The 22,024-nt window shown below is 43.2% G+C and overlaps 1 protein-coding gene across 2 annotated transcripts in view; it reads right to left on the bottom strand.

Moving 5' to 3' along the window:
- Nucleotides 1-22,024, bottom strand: part of Trpm1 (transient receptor potential cation channel subfamily M member 1) — a 144,453-nt gene that overhangs the window by 73,162 nt on the left and 49,267 nt on the right. For both annotated transcript variants that reach the window (XM_004658133.2, XM_004658132.2), the window contains exons 2-3: nucleotides 8,275-8,354; nucleotides 822-1,017 (exon numbers count right to left, since the gene is read on the bottom strand). In XM_004658133.2, coding sequence (XP_004658190.2) covers nucleotides 822-1,017; nucleotides 8,275-8,354 — 276 coding nt within the window. The remainder of the gene's footprint in view (nucleotides 1-821; nucleotides 1,018-8,274; nucleotides 8,355-22,024) is intronic.

Here is a 22,024-nt window from a genome sequence, read left to right as displayed (position 1 = left end):
TTATTATTATTATTGTGTGTGTGTGTGTGGGTGTGTGTGTGGGTGTGTGTGTGTCTGTGTATGGGTGCACATATATGTGTGGATGCACATGCATGCTTATTTGTGCACTGCACATGTGGAAGCCAGAGATTAACATCAGTATTCACCTCAGCTGCTCTCCAAATTTTTATTTTTATTTTTATTTTTGGTTTTCTGAGGTAGGGTCTCCTGCTAGTTCAGGCTGAGCTGGAATTCACTATGTAATATCAGGGTGGCCTCAAACTGTCAGTGGTCCTCCTACCTCTGCCTCCCAAGTGCTGGGATTAAAGGCGTGTGCCACCACACCTGGCTTTCTAACTTAGTTTTTGAGGCAGGATCCCACACTGACCCGAAGCTCACTGATGCAGCTAGTTGCCCTGTCTCTGCCTCCTCAGCACTGTGATTGCGCACATGTTCCACCACACAACATTTGCATGTGTGCTGGGGATCTGAACTTAGGTGTTTATGCTGGCGCAGCAAGCACTTTACCCACTGAGCCATCTCGACAGCCCTACTAGCTTTTTTTTTTTTTAAACAAACAAACAAACAAACAAACAACAACAACAAAAACTTTCTCATCACTGGAGATGAACCAGTGGAATGTGCCTGGCTATAAGTGCCACATGTTCTTTACAATGATGTCAAGTTTCCATGTCTCATTTCTTGGATTTGCAGGGAAATACCTATGATGGTTGAGCCTTAAACCCAAGGAAGACCCATGTATTTTCAGTCTTGGGGCTGGAAAGCAGTCCTCTGATGAAGGCTGTGGTCCCTGTGGCATCATGTTTGATTACCCTTCTTACCATGGCTTTATTGGAATAGCCACCACCCTGGAATTCAAGGATCCCATAGGAATCTGTTGGGTAGCTCTGGGTGTGTTTGCTGACAGACCATTTTTCAGGTTGCGTCTCCACCTGTTTGCTGTCTTCTCCATCTTTGCTGGGAGTTGTACTTGGCAGAGGGGGAATATGCTGGTTGGTGAACTGGCCACAGCAACACCTGAGAAGAGAAGCAGAGCGGGTCTATGGCAGCATGGTGCTTCTTTCCCTTACACAACTTGACTGGATTTAGAATAACCATGGAAACATACCTAGAGAGTGTTTCCAGAGAGCTCTAGTTGAAGAGGGAGGACCCGAAATGTGGTGGTACATTTCAGAATGAAGGAGAGTATGAGTGGAACACCAGATTCATTTCTCTTGGATTCCTGGCTCTGGACATAATGTGTCCAGCCACTTCACACACCTGCTGCCGTGCCTTCCCCACCAAACCCACTCAAACTGCCAAAATAAACTACTTTTCCTTCCTTAAGTTGCTTTTGCCAGGCATTTTGTCACAACAGTGAGAAAAATAACAAACACACCCTTCTGTTAGTGAATATCAGTTAAGCTGAGCAGGTTAGCTTGGCCCAGTCAGGGACACAGGAATACCTTAGTGATCAAACTTGAATACAGCAGAAATGCCCCTGTGGTGGCTTTTTACAGATAATCAGCACATCCCTATTTACATACCAGTCTATTTGAAACACATTAGATGGTCATTCTTCTTTATGGAATGTATTCTAACTGTTTCCAATGTCTTGATGACAGTAGTAAGAGCTAGACATTACATTACTGAACATACCATGACAATGTGCAGCCATGCCATATGAACATACAATTGGCCTTCCTGGATTCTTCATACTGTAGGATTCTTCTGTTGCTTAGCAAAACATGTTTCTCCAAAGTAATGTTGAAGGTCAATTTCAGTAAGTATTCAGTATGTCTTTCTGTGCTGAGAAGCTTGCCTGGCTTCCAGGATCCTGTTTTACAGTATCTGGCCATGACTCAGTCAGCCTCTACTCCCAAGATGTTCTGTTTTCCCTTTCTAGTCTCCCTGGAGCATGTCTCTTGGCCTCATGCTAGCTTCCTTTCCCAGCATGCCTATTGTTCCCTTTGTTACCCTGTCATATTTATGTGTCTGGACCCACCAAAACTTGGAAGAATAGCATGATGCTTTGGAGCCAGTAGGATTCAGAGATCAGTGACATGGTAATGCAGAGAAGGGAGGTCTGTTCTAGACTTAGGAGGATCCCATATGAGCAAGTGCACACCAGTGAGTGGATGGAGGTCAGAGAGTGCAAGGATAGAGCATTCAGGGACAAGAAAGGAGGCCTTCACTCTGAGAAGAAGATGCTCCCAAGGGAGGGTCTGGCAGGTTCACCCTGCCCTCTGACTACTTTCACAGTGATAGGAGCCATACCATATCAGGGTTCTTTCCTTCTCTTCCTCCCTTCTTTTCTCTATCAATGTCTCCTTTGCTCTCTATCTCCATGCTTCCCCCTTCTTCCATCCTCTTTCCTTTCCCTTTCTCTTTATTTCTTTCCTTTAAAAATTTCTTTTCTACTTATCCCTTCTCCCCTCTTCCCTTTCTCCCTCCCTTTCTTCTAACCATAAAGCTTGGTTTGAGATTATTTTTACACATCAGGTAACTAACTCACTTAAAGTTTATGAATTAATAGACATGAGTATTGACAGATAGGTAAAATCATCACCATATTTGATGTTAGAGCATTTTAATTACCCCAGAAACTCTGTGCATTGAACCTTATTCTTCTATTCCCATGAGTGTATGCACTCCTGTCCCACTGACATGACCATACACAAATAGGCAGGTAAGGGGAATAATATAAAACTTGTTTTGTGGTGTTTTTTTTTTTTTTTTGAAATACAGTGTCTTGTAGCTTCAACTGGCTTTGAACTCACTATGTAGCCCAGGCTAGCCTAGAACTTCTGATCTTCCTGCCTCCACCTCCCACGCATTGGGATTACAGACATATGCCACCATGCCTGGCTAGATATGATGATTTTCACAGTCTTCTTTCACTTTGCCTGTTTTCCAAGTTCATCACGCTGTGCTATATGTCAGCTCTTCATTTCTTTATACACGTAGATTAGCAGTTTGTTAATCTATGGATTCCATGATGAACACGGGTTGTTCTCACTTGCTGAGTCATAAGAGTAATGTTGCTGCGAACAGTTTTTTACAAGTGTTTGTATGGACAAGTTTTCATTTTATAGTAGTGGAATTGCTGAACTATCAAAGACTGCTCTATGGTAAATCATTTGAAGAAAACCCATTGACTTCCAAAGGGGTCGCTGCTGTGGATTCCCACCAGCACTACAAGAGGACTCTGATTTCTCTATATCCTTTCCAACTCTTATATTAACTGACATTTTGATTCTAGCCATCTGTACTGACTGCTTTTCTCATTGCTGTGATAAAATGCCTGATAAAAGCAGGGAAGACATGGCAGCAGAAGTGGGAGGCAGCTGGTCATACTCAGTCTACAGTCCTGAAGCAGAGATGAGTGCTGGTGCCAACGACTTTTCTTCTGTTGATACAGTCTAGGTCCCAGCCCATGGAACTGTACCTCCCACATTTAGGGTAGATTTTCCCACCTCAAGTAACCTAATCTACAAAATCCCTCACAGAGCCTTGCGATTTGTTTCCATAGCAATTCTAAATCCTCTCTCTGCCTCTTTTCTCTCTCTCTCTCAAATAAATAAATAAAAATAAAATATAAAAAAATAAAGGTGTGTGCCACCACGCCTGGCTTCAATATGCTTTTTCTTTTGTTGCTTATATTTTTTGTGTGTGGTATATCAGAACTATCTGCCAAATCCCAGGCCATGAAGATTTACCTTTATGTTTTCATGTATTGGTTTATTCTGGACTGCCTGTTCCACTGGATGTCTACCTAAGCCAAGTATCTTACCAACTTAGTACTACTTTCTTCCCTCCCTTGCTCTTATCTTTTATTCCAAGTTATTTTCAGTGGTCTGGGTTCCTTCAAGATTTCATGTGAGTTTTAGAATTAGAGTGTCAGTTTCTACAGAACAAGTCTAGTAGAGTGTGTTTTTCAGACTCCTTGTTGTGAAGAAAATCATTTGGAAGCAGGATAGAGAAGCTTTACTTTGGCCTATAGTTTCAGAGATTTCAGCCCAGAGATTTCAGGCAGGGAGGGGCTGGAGGAGCCGAGTGTTTCCCCACAGTAGCCAGGATGTACAGAAAATGTCTTCACTAGAAGGCTTCTGCCTTCCTTCCCCCACCCCTGCCATTCCATCAGGGCTCCTGGCCCATGGGGTGGTGCTACCCACATTCAAAGAGTAGTTAGTTTTTATTCTTTGGAAACACTCCCACAGAACCACCCAGAAGTGTACTACAGTAATCTCAATCCAGGCACGTTAATAATCAAGATTTACCATCATTAATGACTAAGATGAATATGTAGGTCATTTTGATCACTGCCATTTTAATAGTGACATATGTACAAATCAAGGAGCATGGATTTTTTAAAAAATCAATCATGAACTTTACCCTCAGAAAAAATGGCCAGTTACTTAGATTTTCATTAATTTCTTCAAGAAAGCTTCACACTTTTGGTATCATAAAACAAACTGGAAGGTTTTCTGTGGAATTTGAATAGATGGCCCCCCATATATTCAGTGTTTTATTACAGTTTGTAATTTAGGTCTACAGCCACCTGGCTGGAGGAAGTGTCACTGGGCTGGATCCTCCAGCCCTAAGGTGTGCTGGTGGATTTGAAATTCCAATCTCAAGATATGCAAAGTGTGCCTAGCTGGAGCTCCTGAATTGTGCTGTGTGGTGTGGCTATTGGCTGTGGCCTCTCTCTTTGCTTGGACCTGTGAAAGCAGGGCCAGCTTATTCTGCCATACTGGAACTTCCCCTGGATCTGTAAGCTTCAATAAATCCCTTCCTCCATAACTGTGCCTGGTCTGGAAGTTCAGCTCAACAAACCTGAAGCTGTCTGCCATATGTTCCCTCCTCCACTATTTTTAGAAATGTTTATATTGAATAGGTATTAATTTTAAAATGGGTTTTAGAATTCAGACAAGAGATCTTCTGGATCTGGGCTTTTCTGATTACTAATCAAATACCAGTGGGTAGATTTTTGTTCACGAATCCTAATCCTATCCTACATTCATTATAAGTCTATTTCTATTGTATAGTTTGGCTTGAGCTAGCTTTGGTGGTTGTGCCTTTCCAGGAATTTTTTCTTTTCACCTAAGTTATCTAATTTGTTATGCAAATAACAGTGTTCTTTCTTTTCATTTATATTTATGTAAGGTTGTTTATATGACTTCTATTCTTGTCATTTTACTATTACTTCTTTTTTTCTCCATTAATCTAAGTAGTAATTTCTCTGTTTTGTTGATCTTTTTATAAAAATAATTTATTTGAGAGAAAGAGAAAAAAGATGAGGCGCACATACACACACACACACACACACACACACACACACACAGAGAGAGAGAGAGAGAGAGAGAGAAAGAGAGAAAGAGAGAGAGAGAGAGAGAGAGAGAATTGAACCTGGGCTTTCAGGATTTGTAAGCAAGTGTTTTTAATGACTGAGTTACCTCTCCAGCCCTAATCTTTTTTCAGAATAACTTTTGACTTCGTTAATTTCTTCCTTGAAGTTTCTGTAGTCTCTAGCATGAACCATATAGAGAAGACTCTCAACTTAGGAAACTTATCTATTCTCTTCTCTTTTTCATGCATTTCTACCTTACTCATGATGGTCTTCTGCTTGCTTGAGTTTTGGTTTGCTATTATTTTTCCAGTGTCTCACAGAGGAGTGCTTGGCTATTTATTTAGAATTCCCCCTCCCACCTCTTTTCGAGGTAGGGTCTCACTCTAGCCCAGGCTGACCTGGAATTCACTATGTAGTCTCAGGGTGGCCTTAAACTCATGGCAATCTTCCTACCTCTGCCTCCCAAGTGCTGGGATTAAAGGCGTGCATCACCACGCCTGGCTTTCTTCTTTCTTAATATAGGCATTTACCAGTATACAGCTTCTTTGTGGCATTAACTTTGGCTGCTTTCCTTAAGTTTTGGAGTGTTGTTGCTTCAGTTCATGGATCTTGAGGTATTTTCTCATTTCTTCTTTGATCTATTGGTTATTTGGGAGTGTGTTCTTTATGATAAATTTGTGAGTTTCCAAATTTTTTCCCATTTGTTTTTTATTTCTACTTTCACATCATCTTGCTTGAAGCATTTGTCTTGAATTATTTCTTTAAAGGTATTGAGACTTGCTTTATGGCTTAACATAGGATCTGTCCTGGAGAACATTCCATATGCACCTGAGAAGAATGTGTGTTCTATGTTTTGGTTGCATGTTGTATAGTTGTTGGTGAAGTTTTAGTTAGCCTATAGCACTGTTCAAGTCTTCTTTTTCCTTCTTGATCTTCTAAGTATTCTTTTCAGTGTTGAACATGGGGTACTGAAATAATCAAATGCTAATGTTGTATTGTCTACTTCTTCCTTTCTTTATGAAAGTTTTGCTTTATGCATTTTTGTACTCCACTATTAGACGCATATGTTTTGAGAAATGTTAAATTTTCTCATGAATTGGCCTTGTTGTCATTATAAAATATTCCTCTATCTATGGTAACATTTTTTTGCCCTAACATATATTTTGTTCAAAAACAATGTAATTTATTCATGTTTCTGTGGATATTACTTGCATATGTGTTTTCTTGATGACCTGTACTCACTGGAAACTGAGCTTTAGAAGCAGTTTGCAAGGGAGAGGAGATAAATGCTGGGGAAATTCTCTGGTTGGGAGCCCTCTGTTGTGTCTCAGCTGCAGTAGTGTGAATTTCCCCTGTGCTGAGTTGGGAGAGTGTGACAGCTAACCCACTACCTCAGCTTGATCAGGTCTATAAGGGTATTTCCAGGCAGGAGTGACTGAAGGAGGAAGATCTGCCCTCAAAGTGGGCAGCACTTCTGGCATTATAGAAACTCTAGAAAAAAACGAACAGTGCTTTTCCCTGGCTGCCTTTGCCTCTTGCTGGTGAGTGCGTCTACCAGGTTGCTGTCATCATTCACAGACATCAGAACTCGATATCTTCAGCATCCCAATGTGGGCTGAAGACCAGCAACTATCTAAGAATCCTTCAGCTCTTCAGTGTCATATTGGAACTGCTGAGCCTTCCAGCCTCATGGACTGAGCAGCTACTGGGTTCTCAGACTTTCTAGCTTCCAGATAGACATTGTTGGACTACCCACATCACAGACTGTAAGCAAATCTAATAATAATGTAGATTCATTCTATCATCTCTGTTCCACTCAAAACCCCTAATAATGCAGAGGAGGAGTGCTATTGGTTTAGATTCCAAAGATTCTAGCCTTTCTTGCTGGATTGGAGAAGATTTTCTTGAGTAGATATTACTCCATTTGATACATACATTTGAGAACATTTCTGAAGGCTCTAAATAGTTCAGTGTTTAGTCCTAGGGGTTTAGGGTGCATGTGTGTTGCTCACAGAAAAGGCCTGTGTGTATGTGTCCCGAAGCTATCTCATCACTTGGCTGTGTGGGGACTGCAGGTGCTAATGAAGGTTGCCATGGATAGATCTTCTCAGAAAAGGGCTATGTGGCACTGAACTAGGGAGGGACATTTAGGTACAGCTAAGTTTGTGAAAACTTCCATATGACATTTGAGATTTCTGATATTGAAAGACAATGCTGAGATTGAAGTGAGGAGAGGTGGCAGGGAGCCTTGGGACTGCAGACATGAGCCACTGTGACTGCATAAATCTGTAAACAAATCTGAGCCAGGGTGTGGCTAAGTGCTTGTGCCCTGCATCAGAGAGCCTGCCCACATGAACTTCATGGTGAACGTGTGGAGAGCTCATTTCCTTGCTCTTCAAATTCAACCTTATACCTTTTTCCCTCAGATAAAAGGTTTTAAAAAAATTCATCTCTGATTGCTTGTATGGTTTTGGAAGGCTTTCTGTTCACCTTTTAACAAACACATTTTCAGGTAGGTGAATAAAATTGTTTGCATTTGGCATTTTGTATCTATCCTTTAATAAAATTGTAGCCAGTTCACTTAGCCACTCAAATCTTTTCTGTGGTAGAAATTCTTTTCCTTCAAAATTCTATAGAAGAGGCTCCAGAAGATATCCTGGGAGTCTGTTTGAAGCTCCCAGGTCCTTGATCTCATTAAATTGAGAAACAGTGCAGCCACCTGGCCATGAGACGTCCCAGTGGAGGAGGCAGAGAGGCACTTTCCCATCTCAACAGAGGAGCTTGTTAGCTCAGTGTTTCCTTGTTAATGACCCATATGGGAACATATTGTGGATCCCTTCCCTGACTCCTGTGCCTTCTCCCATGTGCACTAGAGGTATAGTTGCTGGGTAACTGTTGACCAAACCCTGGCTTGATTAATACCTTCATTATAGCTTCCAACTTACCTGTTGGGATCTTTTGTACTGGGAATTACAAAGATACACTCCCGTTTGCAAAATGTTTTCTCTATCCAAGCTTTCTGACCCTGGAAGAGAAAAAATGAAAATTAGATATACCCACAAGCCATCATCAAAGTTTATTAAAAACAATATACCATTAGTGGGTAGTTTTCCATGACATCTCTGTGTGTGTGTGTTTCTTTTTTGTAATGCTGGGGATTGAACACAGTGCCTCCCACAACTGCTGAACTACTAAGCTTTCTCCCTGGCCTTTCCTATGATACCTGAAGAGTCACTTTCAATCATGCAGGTCTTTAAGCATCATAGCTATGTGGCAGGTTAGAGAGATGGCTCAGTGGTTAAAAGTGCTTGCTATACAAGCCTGAAGACTGTAGTGTAGACCCACAGAACCCACATAAAACCAGAGCCAGTGGGGCACTTGCCTGTAATCCCAATGCTCCTATGTCAGAGAATCCCAAAGTGCATAGGCTGGCTAGTCTGGCATTTACAATGGCAAAAAAAGAAAGAAAGACCCTGTTTGGGGGTTGGGAAGATTGCTCAGTGATCAAAGGCATTTTCTTGCAAAAACCTACCAGCCCAAGTTCAATTCCTTAGCCACCACATAAAGTCAGATGGGCATTCATTTGCAGCAGCAAGAAATACTGGTGCATGCATACACACACATATGTGCAAATCAAGATACACACACACACACACACACACACACACACGGGAGGGGGGGAGGGGAGAAGAAAACCCTCTCTCAAACAAGGGAATATGGGGACCAACACTCAAAGGCTGCCCTCTGACTTCACATGAATACTGTGGCACCTACATGTCCATACATACACACATGCACACAAAAAATCTCAGCTCTGGTACCACGCAAGTGGAATGGGTTGGAAGCATGTATTTTTGGTTCTCACTTGTGAATTCTAATCCACTCATACCCACCTTCTGGAGATATTCCTTATGCAAGTGTGGGTGCTATGGAGATTTACCAAGGAAGAAAACCAGAGATCAGGTGTCCTTCACCCTTTGAAAATGGCAGGTGAGAGGTGAAGACAATGCTAGTTGAAGGGGTAGGGCATTTTGGGTTGTATTCTTGTATCAAGAAAGGAGAGGAGTTCCTATAATGGCCTCATCAATGTGGATAAAGCAGTGGGCCCTTGTTGGTTTTATTTCATATATTGCTTGTCCTTAGACACCAGGAACACCATCACATGGCTTGAATAAGAAAGTGACTAGCCCGTCTGAGAAGACCTCCTTTTACTTGCCTCACAGGATTATGAAAGTCAGTAGGAGGAGACGGAAGATCCTCTGGGAACCCCTGCCTTGAGGCCCCTGGTAGAGCCCGTTGATGATGCAGGAGGAGAGCCAGCATTCTCTGTGTCCATGATGTTTGGCTTGCTGTGCATGTACCATGTATTTGTAGATATTTTTGTGCTTGTGTATCTGTATGGATGTTTGAGTGTGTTTATGTGTGGTGAGTGTCTGTGCAAGAGATGAAATATATTTGTGGTGTTTGTGTATGCCTGCGGTGTGTGGTTTTAGTGTTGGCAGGCATTGGGAAATGAAGCTTGCTTGGGATAGCAATCCTGAGTCGCATCTTGAGAGCCACTGTGGGCAGAGCTTCATGTCCCTGGCTGCTTTTCCATAATCTACCCAGGGATCTTCACAGTGTGATGTGAGACTAGGGGTGATCTAAAGTGTCTAGTCAGACAAGCCTCAGCCAAGCCTTGGTGTTTTCTTCCCCCTACCTCACCCCATGATACCTCAGTGTTGATCTAGGGATTCCTTTTTCTCTTTAAAGTCACCTCCCACAAGGGTTACAGTGACAACCCAGTGTCACAGAGAACGCTCCCTAAGTGAGCTCATGTCAAGGACCTGACAATCCACTCATATCACCAGCATCCTGACACAGCTCCAGGAACACAGATAGGACCTTCAGATTGTTCCAAAGGAGCCTTTCTGGAGACAGGCCAAGTCTTCTGGCCATTCAGCATTTTTAATTTTTTTTGAATGATGGCAACAATTATAATTCAAAACCTTTTCCAGCAACTCTCAGAAAGCAGCACTTACACTTTCCTCTCCAAATAATTGTGTGTGTGTGTGTGTATGTGTGTGCACGCGTGTGCATATGCTATGCATGCACATGCATGCAGTGGGGATTGATCCCAGGACCTTGCACAAGCTAGGTAAACAGCCAACCACTGAGCTCTCGCCTCATCCCCAACAATGTAGTGACTGCTTGCATGCTGCAGGGCTGCATGTGGAAGGTGCTGCCTTTGTGCTAATGAGGGGAAAGCATCCCAGGACAAGCTCAGAGCAACAAGCCTGAGTCCCTAAAGCCCCACACCACACTTCTTACATAGAATGTCTTTAGAGCAGCCTGGCACACACAGCAAAGCAGAAAAGTATTCAATGTCTGGAAGCAAAAAGAGTTTTACTGTTCCCTTTTCATTTGCTTCACTTCCCAGAGAAGCCAAGAGAGTGTACTTATGTGTTTTTCCAAGAATACAGGAATCACAGTGCTTGGACATATGCCATAGAATTTGAGATATATGCTATCTAAAAACAGTAAGAACTCCCAACAAACTTCCATGAGGAGGTCTCTTTCTGAAGCTGCTGTAGGAATGAACAAGTAAACAATATATTAAAGATGATTGGAGCTGGGTCTCTCACTGTTGGATAAAGGAATTACATATATGGAAAATGGGGAAGGGTCAAATGAGCCCTGTAGCACTGGACTGAAACTGAAGCTACTGGTGTGAATGTAAGAGCCAAAGGAAGGGTAGGACTCTTTACAGTATGTTCCTCCAGACACAAAATGGCCTGCATATCCATGACCTCACTGTGCCTGACACGACCTACACAAGACCATCATAAGAGGAGGAAAAGATCATGACATCAAAATAAAAGAGAGACTGATTGAGATGGGGAGGGGATATGATGGAGAATGGAGTTTCAAAGGGGAAAGTGGGGGAGGGGGGAAGGGAGGGTATTACCATGGGATATTTTTTATAATCATGGAAAATGTTAATAAAAATTGAGAAAAAAAAGTCAGCCAATGTGAGCAACAAGGGGAGATTGGGGAACAGCAGCAGCTGTTAAAGAGATATGACCAGGGAATATCGTGCCCAGTCCCATCCTCTCAAGTCCCCAATAGTCCTAACTCATAGGCCCCGCTCCCCGATCCCTCTTTAAACCCTACCCTCCTGGACTTGCCCTTGACTTTGCCCTATAGTTCAGGGCTTCTTAAACATTTTTCCACTCATGGACTCCTTTTAGCCTGAGAAATTTTTACATGGCCTCAGGTATATTGGTATATAAAGTAGGTATAATGGTAATAAATCATAACGAAATTTTAGCTCTTGAGTGAATATTTGATGTAGTGGGATGCAGTATTTTCTATGATTTGTGAGCTTGACTTATACTTAGATTTTACCACCGTCTATGCTGAGAACATCATTTTGCATAAATACATAGTACAGATATATTTTTAAGACCATTTCAGAAATTGTTAGACAGTCATAACCTCCAACCAAAATTCATTTAATGATTTTTTTGCTGAAATTCATCAGGAGTGTTTAAAATCATTTTAGCATAATACAATCTAAAGAAACACTACTTTTCTACTTCCATGCTATGGAATGATAATAGGAAAATATTAAATTTTTGTTTTCCACAATTAAATTATCATGTTTGCTGCAATTCATGGCATACAATGGTCTTGAATCAAGTGTAAGTGTTTCAAGCAACAATCATTGTCCTTACATGGCATGATGCCATGTTCAGTTCCAAGTGCATCTGTTGTGTTTTCAGAACCAAGACTGCAGAAAAGTGATTCAGTATGTAGTGGTTTGGTTCAGGTGTCCCCCATAAACTTAGGTATTCTGAATGCTAGTCTCCCCAACTGATGGTAATTGAAAATTAATGCTTCTTGGAGGTGGGTGTATTAGCCAGTTTTCCCATGCCATTGTTTGACACACTCTCCTGTTCCTGTTGTCTACTATCTTATGTTTATCAGGGCGTGATGTCCACCCTCTCTCTGCTCATGCCATCATTTTCCACTGCCATCATGGAACTTCCCCATGAGTCTGTAAGCCAAACTAAACCCCCTTTTCTCCAAAAGCTGCTCTTGGTCAAGTTATTTCTGTCAGCAATGGAAACCTGACTACAACAGTAAAGCTGGTACTGGGAGTGATATCATTTGCTGATGGACACCTGACTGTGTGGCTTTGGTCTTTTGGAGCTGATTTTCAAGAGGAATGTGGAGGGATTTGAAATCTTAGCCTAAGACAGTTTGCAGTGCTGTAAGTACAGCTTGATGGAGTATTCTGGTCAGAGTTGAAAGACCTGAATGCAGTAAGAACTATGGACTGTGAGGTTTGGCTAATGATGGTGAGAAAGAGCTTTGCCTGGACTGAGCTAGAAGCAGTCTGTGTGAGATGCTTGCTGTTACGGCCATGTCCTGAGAAGTTGTGCAGGGTTGCATTACATAGAAGTGGACTAGTGTGAGAAGAGGGATATGATACAGAGAAAAAAATGAAATCTTTGGGTGAAACTGCTGCCCATTCAGCTGTAATCAGGAGATTACAACCATTGAGATTGGGCCAGATGACTTGCATTGGGACAACAGAAAGAACGTAGATTCTTTTGAAGGGGCCTGAATGCTGAAGGAATGTCCTGTTCTTCAAAGTCTGCTTTATTCCACACCCCCCAACCATGTATTAACTAATTGACACCATACCTGGTATTCTGGAGTATAAGAAATGCAGGAAATAGAAGGGCATTGAATTTGCAACATGGTCTTATGTTTTGGAAATGGCCATAGGCAATGTGAAGCAGGTTTGCTGGATGACTGCATGGAGACCCAATAAAACCATGAGGATGAACTGTGGATTGCAGTGGAAACCCAGTGGAGATGCTGGGGCTACAAGATGGCAGCCAAAGAGAACTGCTGGCCCCAGATGAAGTTTTCCGGGACTGTGAGTAGCCTAGCTGGAGGGGTGGAATTGGAAGTACAGAGACTTGTTCCTGGTTAGAATTATCGGACTTGGAGATTTGTTACTGGCAAAAATTGTTGGACTTAAAGCTACAGAGTTTGATGTTTGTCCTACTTAAATCTTATATTGGTTGAATATTCCTTTGCTATGTCTAATACCATCTTTTGCAGTGTGAGTGTTTATTCTGTGCCATTATGGGTTTTGGGGGGGATTTTTTGGTATTGTGATTCAGTTAAAAGACCTTGGATTATGGGGATGTTTGAACATCATTAGGATTGATAAAAACTATGGGGACTTTTAAAGTTGGACTGAATGCATTATATTTTATATCATATATGGATATCAGTTTATGGGGGCCAGGGATAGAATGTGATGGTTTGATTTGGGTGTCCCCATAAACCTAGGTATTCTGAACTCTAGTCTCCACAGCTGATGGTAATTGGAAATTAAAGCTTCCTCGAGGCAGTGTATTGTTGGGGGCAGGCCTATGGGCATTATAACCAGTTTCCCCTTGCCAGTGCTTGGCATACTCTCCTGTTCCTGTTGTCCACCTTATGTTGGCCAGGGGGTGATGTGCACCCTCTGCTCATGCCATTGTATTCCCCTGCCATGATGGAGCTTCCCCTCGAGTCTGTAAGCCAAAATAAACTTTTTTTTGTTCATTTTTATTTATTTATTTGAGTGTGACAGAGAGAGAAAGAGACAGAGACAGAGAGAGAGAGAGAGAGAGAGAGAGAGAGAGAGAGAGAGAGAGAATTGGCATGCCAAGGCTTCCAGCCACTGCTAATGAACTCCAGACATGTGTGCCCCCTTGTGCATCTGGCTAACGTGGGTCCTGGGGAATCGAGCCTTGAACCAGGGTCCTTAGGCTTCACAGGCAAGCACTTAACCACTAAGCCATCTCTCCAGCCCCCAAATAAACCTTTTTTTATCTTCCAAAAGCTGCTCTTGGTCAGGTGATTTCTGCCAGCAATGAGAACCTGACTGCAACTCTGTGCAACATGAACGAACATTGCACGAAAGGCATTGGGTTCATTATGTATTTGAATTTGAATTAGTTTCTGACCACTGTGTGTTCAGAACTTTTTGCTAATGCCAAGTTGTTTGTGACCTCGTTTAGTTATGTGACTACATGTGGAGTTACTACTCACATTTTAAGAAGTGTACATGCTGGGCATGGTGGCTCATATCTGTAATTTCAGCTTTCAAGAGGCTGAGGAAAAAGGATTGTCAAGAGTTCAAAGCTAGCCAATGCTACATAGCAAAATCCTGTCTCAAAAAAGTAAATAAAATCTATCTCCCCCCCACAAAATCACACAAACTAAAATTAGGAGTTGCACATAGATTCTTCCCTCTGTCACTTTCAGGCATCCTGAAGTTATAAAGGGGAAACCTATGCCAACACAGTGTGAGAAGTCCAAAGTCTTACTTCCTGCCCTGAGCACCTAGGATCAGGTCCCTTATCACCAAAGGGTAAAAGTCACCTGTACTACAGGTCTTGCACATGAGGTGGATGAAGAGGCTTATGGAGAAGAATGTCTCCTGGATTGTAGGTCTGTCTTCTGTCACAGGCTGCAGGTAGATGGCTCTGTCTCAGGAGTATCCAGTCTCCTCCTTATCAGTGCTGGTCATTTGTGGTTCTTGGGACACAGGCCCTTGCATTTGCCCTGGCGTCTCTGAAAAGGTGAGCTTTCCTGAGTGGCGGGTGTTGGCCATTGTTTGTGGTCCTGGGCAAGTGCAGCTGGTGGGCATGGGTCCTGCTTCACTGAACATCCTTTATTTCTTCCTAATAAAATGTTAGCCTGTGACTAGCATACTTTGGTGGGGGAAGGACTTTGATTTACTATTAACCTTTAACCTTTTGAAAGTTTACTTATGGATAACATCAACAGTTCAACCCCACATTCCCACAGAGTCTCTGGAGATGTTCTAGAACCTGCTGAGGTAAGTGAGAAGGGGGAGGAATGTTCTGTCTGCTGTGGGAAGGGACGGAAGAATGAATGTCTTCCCTGTGCTCAGAATGCTTGGATAGTCCCCCTTTCGTCAGGTTTCCTGATTGCTCTTCTCCTTCCAGCCCTACTTCCTGGTCCCTCACACACCTCCTCCCTGGGCCTCTCCTATTCCCCTGCTCTCTCTCCACACACAGCCACAGCTGGAGTCAGAGATTGGCTGTGTCCCCAGGGCAATCAGGAATGACTGGTGGAGAGATGATGCCTCTAGTACACTGGGCAGCTCTGGACTGCAGGCTGTGCAGAGCCGCACCCCAGCCCATATCCTGCCTTTTGAGGACCAAATGATCACCCGATGGCACAATGCCAGTGGTTCAGTTTTTGCTAACACCACCTTGCCAGAGAGTGGGTCACACGCAAGAAAAGGGGTAGCCAGTGTCACCAAAGGAGTCATGTCCGTTCACCTGGGGGAGGAGCTCAGCTTCTGAGTCACCATCAGAGGTGCAGGTGCAAAGCATGGGTGGGAACCCTAGACAAACATTCTGCTTCCCTTCTAATCTGAGTGGAGACGGAATGTCACCAAGGTTGTAAAAAAGAAATAAAAAAAGAGAGTCACAGAATCCATGAGCAGGGATTTTCCAACTCCTTATAAGTTAGTTACACAAATTCCAGAGGCTTAGGGACCCATCACAATTGACATGTGGGAGTCACTCACCCTGTTCTTGCCAAACATGTACCAGGGCAAGGAAGGTGGGCAGAGGCTCCTGGGGTTCATTGCAAGCTCCTTGGGGCTGTCTTGAACATCTCAGTGTGAAATGACACGAATGCTGGTACCTAAGATAAAAACTGCCTTCATCCCAGCTGTGGAGTGTGTGAGCCCGAGTGAAGGGACAGCTGAGGTTGTGTGAGGCAACACATCATATGTCATAACCTTCTCTGGCCCTCTGAGCTGTGATTTTTGCATCTCTGAAACAAAGTGGCTTTGAATGTCTGGAGTCTCAGCTGGGATAACATTTGTGCGGCATGCTGAAGGTACTAGATCTAAAGGGAAGTCTTGATCATTACTGAATAAATGGCCCCTTCTGAGGACCATGTGTCCATAGTGAGTCCTGGGAAAGTGGTGGAATGAAGTGAGGGAGAGCAGGCTGAAAGAGTAACAGGAACTATTGATATTTCTGTACTTTTTTAAAAAATAAAGTTCTGCTAGAAATAGGGTCACAGTGTTTTTGGGCACACTGAGTCCTGAATTCCCTAAACTGTGCAGATTGATAGTAGAGGAACCAGAGTTTTCCCATAAAGGTAGCTGAGGAATGGCAAGAACTTGGGAGCTATAAGGGTCACCAGGAGCTTTAACTATCCTGACCTTCTAGAACATGCTTAGACAGGAAACAGTAGGAGGCAGGAGGGCAGTAGGAGACTCCCTTGAGAAAGATGGGGCAGAGAGGAGGTTGGGAGGATAAGTGGGCTGTAAAGACAGGGTGTGGCTTTGTTCTGGGCAGACACAGCCCTAGAAGTGGCTTCTGAACATAGAAGATGGCTTACTGCTGGTGGAGGCTGTTTACTCGATGGCCCTGTTTCTTGGGCCAAAATTAACAGCAAAGTCCACAGTGAAACGACTGATTTGTGGACTAGTTTAGGCAAGAGAAACCACTAGCTTCATGTGTATATTTAGAGCAGATGACTCAAACTTTCACTCATGTCTGTCTGTGTAACCCACACAGGGGCTTGGCTGGCACATTGCATGAAAAGCACCACCAGCTGGCATTACTAGCCAAGAGGAGACCATGGCTTCTGACTTTGGCCAGCCTTCATGATTTTGGAGCCTGGCCAATGTTCATACACAATTGCAGGTGACTTTGGGGCCCCATCTCTGTGCTGATGGCTCCTTTTACCTACCCTTCCCTTGCTCCTGGAGGCACCTTAGGTCCCACCTGGGGTGGCATCTGCATGCCAGGAAACTACTGCAGAGAGTTAAGCAATTCCCCAGCCAGAGTGTTGCCATAAACTGCACAGCAGGTTAAACCCACAATCATCTCTTCCTGCTCCACCCTCCACCTCCTCACCCACTTCTTCAAGAGGCCCTGGCTGGGGTTCAGCAAGCCATTTTTGCTGAGTGGGTTAGCTAAGGCTCCCTGCTGTGGCCCCAGGGGCACCCTCTTATGTCAGATATAGCTTCTCTGTCATTACAGCCAAGCAGACTTGCTGGACATCTTTCTCAGAAGGAAGACGAAGGGCTGAGGTGATGCCTCGGTTAGTAAAGAACTGCCAAACAAGAATGAGGACCTGGATTCATATCCCTAGAACCCACATAAAATGCTGGGGGTGACAGTGTGTGCCGTAATCCCAGGGCCAGGGAGGAGGAGCCAAGTGGATTCATGGTGTTCCCTGGTTCCCTAGCCAGTCCAGCTGAATTGGTGGACTCTCAATTCAACAAGAAAGCTTGTCTCAAAGAGTAAGGTGCACAGTGACTGCATGACTGAGGAAGACACCAACATTGACCTCTGGTCAGTGTGTGTGTGTGTGTGTGCCTACAAGCATACAGATACACCACATATACACACATGTACACAAATGCAAAAATAGAAAATTTTTTAAAAAGACAATCCCAGGGCTGGAGAGATGGCTTAGTTGTTACGTGCTTGCCTGTGAAGCCTAAGTACCCCAGTTCGAAGCTCAATTCTCCAGGACCCCACATAAGCCAGATACACAAGGTGGTGCGTGCATATGGAGTTTGTTTACAGTGGCTGGAGGCCCTGGTGTTCCCATTCTCTTTCTATCTGCCTCTTTCTCTCTCTGTCTGTCACTCTCAAATAAATAAATAAATAAAAATAAATTTAAAAAGACAATCCCAAGGGTGGTGGTGATATCCATTTTTAAAAATAATTTCTATTCACTTATTTATTTGAGAGAGAGGGAGACAATGGGCTCACCAGGGCCACTAGCCACTGCAAATGAAATGAAGTCCAGACGCATGTGCTACCACATGCAGCTAGTTTACATGGGTCCGGGGGAATTGAACCTGGGTCCTTGAGATTTGCAGGCAAGCACCTTAACCCCTAAGCCATCTCTCCAGCCTGGTGATCTCCTTTTTGTCTGTAGGCTCTGGCTGGTGTGAGATCAAACAACAGTACCTAGGAAGACATTGAGACCTGTTTTTCTATGCTTTGTTACCATAGTCCCCCAAGAGAGGCAGGGAACCCCTGCAGGAAATATAAAAAATTGTCACAGGGGGGATGGAGATATGGCTTAGTGGTTAAGGCACCTGCCTGCAAAACCTAAGGATCCAGGTTCAATTCCCCAGTACCCACATAAGCCAAATGCACAAGATGTTGCATATGTCGGGAGTTCATTTGCACTGGCTAGAGGTCCTGGTATGCCCATTCTCTCTCTATCTGCTTCTCTCTGCTGCAATAAATAAATAAAATAATTATTTTAAAACAACACATCTAAGTGCTGGAAAGCACTACATGAGCTACTGGAGGAAAGTGGCCAACAATGGTGTGAGCAAGCAGGGGTCTAAGCTACTCAGAAGCAACCAGCCTGACAAGATGTACACGCCAGTACAATGGTGGCACACAGCCTTGGTGGGTAAGCCATGTCTTTCTGATTGGCTAAGAGAGCTGCTCGGTGTAAAAGAACCCATATCCGGGATTAAGAACCAGGTCTGAATCCTATGGAGACAAAGATTATGCTGTCCAATGTCAAGTTCCCATAAGTCTTTGGCTAAAAGAGGGTCTACATCCATCTAACTCTTCCCAACTTAATGCTGCTTATCCAATTTAACCTATACTGACTTCACTCTCCATTGGAGAATCTGTTTTTCTTTTTCAGAACGTAGCTAGACCTGAGGAGATTAACCATCCGTTGCATTTCAGCCAAGGCCCAGGTGAAACCACAGAGGAAGTGAGGAGATGAGCAAGAGTGCTGCGTCCATGGTGAGTCTGACGATCAGTGCCAGGGTGAAGCAGACAGATGCTGAGGATACTCAACACATACCAAAGCAGAAATCCGGATGCTCCTAAGAGCTCATCACTGAAAGAAACTTAAAATACACCCACCAAGGCTTAGGGAATTTTGCAGAAGAGGGGGTAGAAGGATTTTAAGAGCCACAGGTTGGGATGTCATGCCCAGGGGCATTGCCTCCCCCCAAGTAACTACTGCTGCCCCACGATGCATAACTCACAATCCCATGAGGAACACCAGCAACCTTACTGACTGAGGAGGGTCCTCAGTGGAATGGGGCCAGGGAGGAGGGAAAATATGGTACTAACACATGATGTACCCATGCAAAGTATGCTCTTAATTAAAAGAAAAAGTTGTCATAGCCCACCCCTCCCTGTGTCAGGGCACCTCCCTCCCCTTTCTTTCTGTCTCTCTACCATCCCTTCAGACCTCTCCTTATCCCAGAGGATCCTGCCTGGGGCATTGAGAAATAGCCCTCCTGATGGTAGTCCCAGACATAGAGCTTGCTCTTTAAGCTAAGGGAAGTGACATTTTTCTTTTCACATTTCAAAAAATGATACATACTTTATAGATAGATCCTCAAAATTTCATATATATATATGTATATATATATTTATTTATTTATACATACACACATATATAAATATGTATTTGTATATGAGAGATAAACAAAGATAGAGTGAGTATGGGCACACTAGGGTCTCCTGCTGCTGCAAATGAACTCCAGATGTATGTGCCACATTATGCATCTGGAGTTACATCAATATAGAATTCCTTTCTATGCCTCAGTCATAGGTCACTGCAAAGACTTATCAGTTGATGATGAGTTGGGTTGTTTCCACTTTTTGGCTGTTGTGGATAGTGACATGATGAGACATATTCTTTTTAAAGGGAATATTGAATAATTCTAGGGATAGAGAGAAGGAAACTTATTAAGATGTTAATTTGTGACTTTTGTAGGGAATATGAAATTTTTCTTTAATTTCATTGTCCATGTTGTGCTTTTAATTTTCTAAAAACAAACATGGCTTTTTTATTTTTGAAATTTTCTTACTGTATTTTATAATTCATTTTGTTCCCACTCCTCCCAGTTACCCCCTCTCATCCTCCTTCCACTAAGTCCCTCTTCTTCCCTTTAAATCCTCATCCTACTTTCATGCCCTTTTCTGACCCAGTGAGTTATGTTAGGGTTGATTGGATGATCACAGGTGGGAGGTTATTTGCTATAGTAAGTTGATACATCCCAGCAACCATTAATTTCTAATAGCTACTCTTGGAAGTGTGGGGTCCCATGAATCCTTCCTTTATCCATGATGAAATACAGACAGGTTCAATATTGTGCAGGGAATCACAGCCACTGGGAGTTCATGAGTAATGGCCATGTTATATTCAGAAGACAATATTATGAAGGGCATTGCCATTTTCCTGCTCATACATTCTTTATGCCACTCTTCTGTGGGGTTTCCTGAGCCTTGGAAGGGTGGTTTACATGGTACATTTAGGCCTGGGCACAAAGTCATGCTGATTGTGGGCAATTTTGTCAGCTAAGCAAGGTTTACTTTAAAAGGGAGGAAAAAGAGGCTGTGCCCAGGCTCACACAGTCAATATGAGCAAGCCACAGAATCTCAGATCTCCACAACTCCAGGGTCCAGGCTCTCGGTCATTCTTCTGGCATTTTTCAGCATTACTAACATCATTTTTCCAGTAACACTCCTGGTTGCCATTTCATCATGGGGCTATTCAGCTTTCTATCACTCCAACAAAATACTCGAGAAAACCAACTTGGAGGAGGAAAGATGCTCCACAACACTGATTGCTGACAAATACAGATCACACCCCAGGAGAGGCTGCCTCGCCTCTAGCAGGATGGATACTCAGGAGTGGGGTGGGGAGCTCTAGAAAGTAGTAACTGTGGAGAGGAGGCAAAGAAATTAGGAACACTGTTCTTTGCTGGTGGGAATTAAAATCAGTGCAGCCACTGTGGAAAGTGATATGGTTCTTCAAAAGTTAGGCATAGAGTTAGTATAGGATTTAGAAATCCTAATAATATATAACCAAAAGAATTAAAATAAGGTCTTGAAATTGCACTTACATACTTGTGCTCATGGTATTATTAAAAGTAGCCAATGGATATATACATGTAGGACTCCCAAACTCTACAATGTAACCATAGGGAGTGATGAGTCATTGAAAATAAAGCCATGAGATAACAATCAAAAAAAGAATAGACTATGAGGGTGATCTGGCTGCAACATCTCTCACCCCACTGATCACCAGGGTTGATTTGGCTGGTCTGGCTGGCTAGGCGGGTGTCCTCTTCCTCCCTCATGGGTCCATGTGCGTCCCTCCTGAAGGTGCGTGCTCTGTGGCAAAGGATGACCTTCCAAATAGAGGAGGACTGGTCTTTGGTCAAAGGTATAGGAGTAACTGCGCTCCTCTAGCATCAAAATAGAAGACAGACTAGTTGGAAAGAAGAGATTCAGTGGAGGGGGATTCAGGAGGGGGAAAAGGGAGGGTGGTGGGAAGGGATTATGATCATGGAATATTATTTGTATGTATGGAAGTTGTCAATAAAATTTTTTTTAAATCAGAAAAAAAGTAATCTAAGTACTGAGTCTATGTACAACGATTAAAAGAAATTTAATCCTGAAAAAAATAGAGTAGCCAAAAGGTGGAAAAATCCAGTGCCCATCAGTGACTAGATAGGAACATGTAATTTGGTTGAGTCACACAGTAGAATATCCTTCAGGCTTAAAAAAATGTGGAGGGGTGGAGAGATGGCTTAGCAGTTAAGGTGCTTGCTTGGAAAGCCAAAGGACCCAGGTTTGATTCTCC

This window comes from Jaculus jaculus, chromosome 3 (assembly GCF_020740685.1).
Source record: "Jaculus jaculus isolate mJacJac1 chromosome 3, mJacJac1.mat.Y.cur, whole genome shotgun sequence".
NCBI lineage: Eukaryota > Metazoa > Chordata > Mammalia > Rodentia > Dipodidae > Jaculus > Jaculus jaculus.
This window is presented reverse-complemented; position numbering and strand designations above follow the sequence as displayed.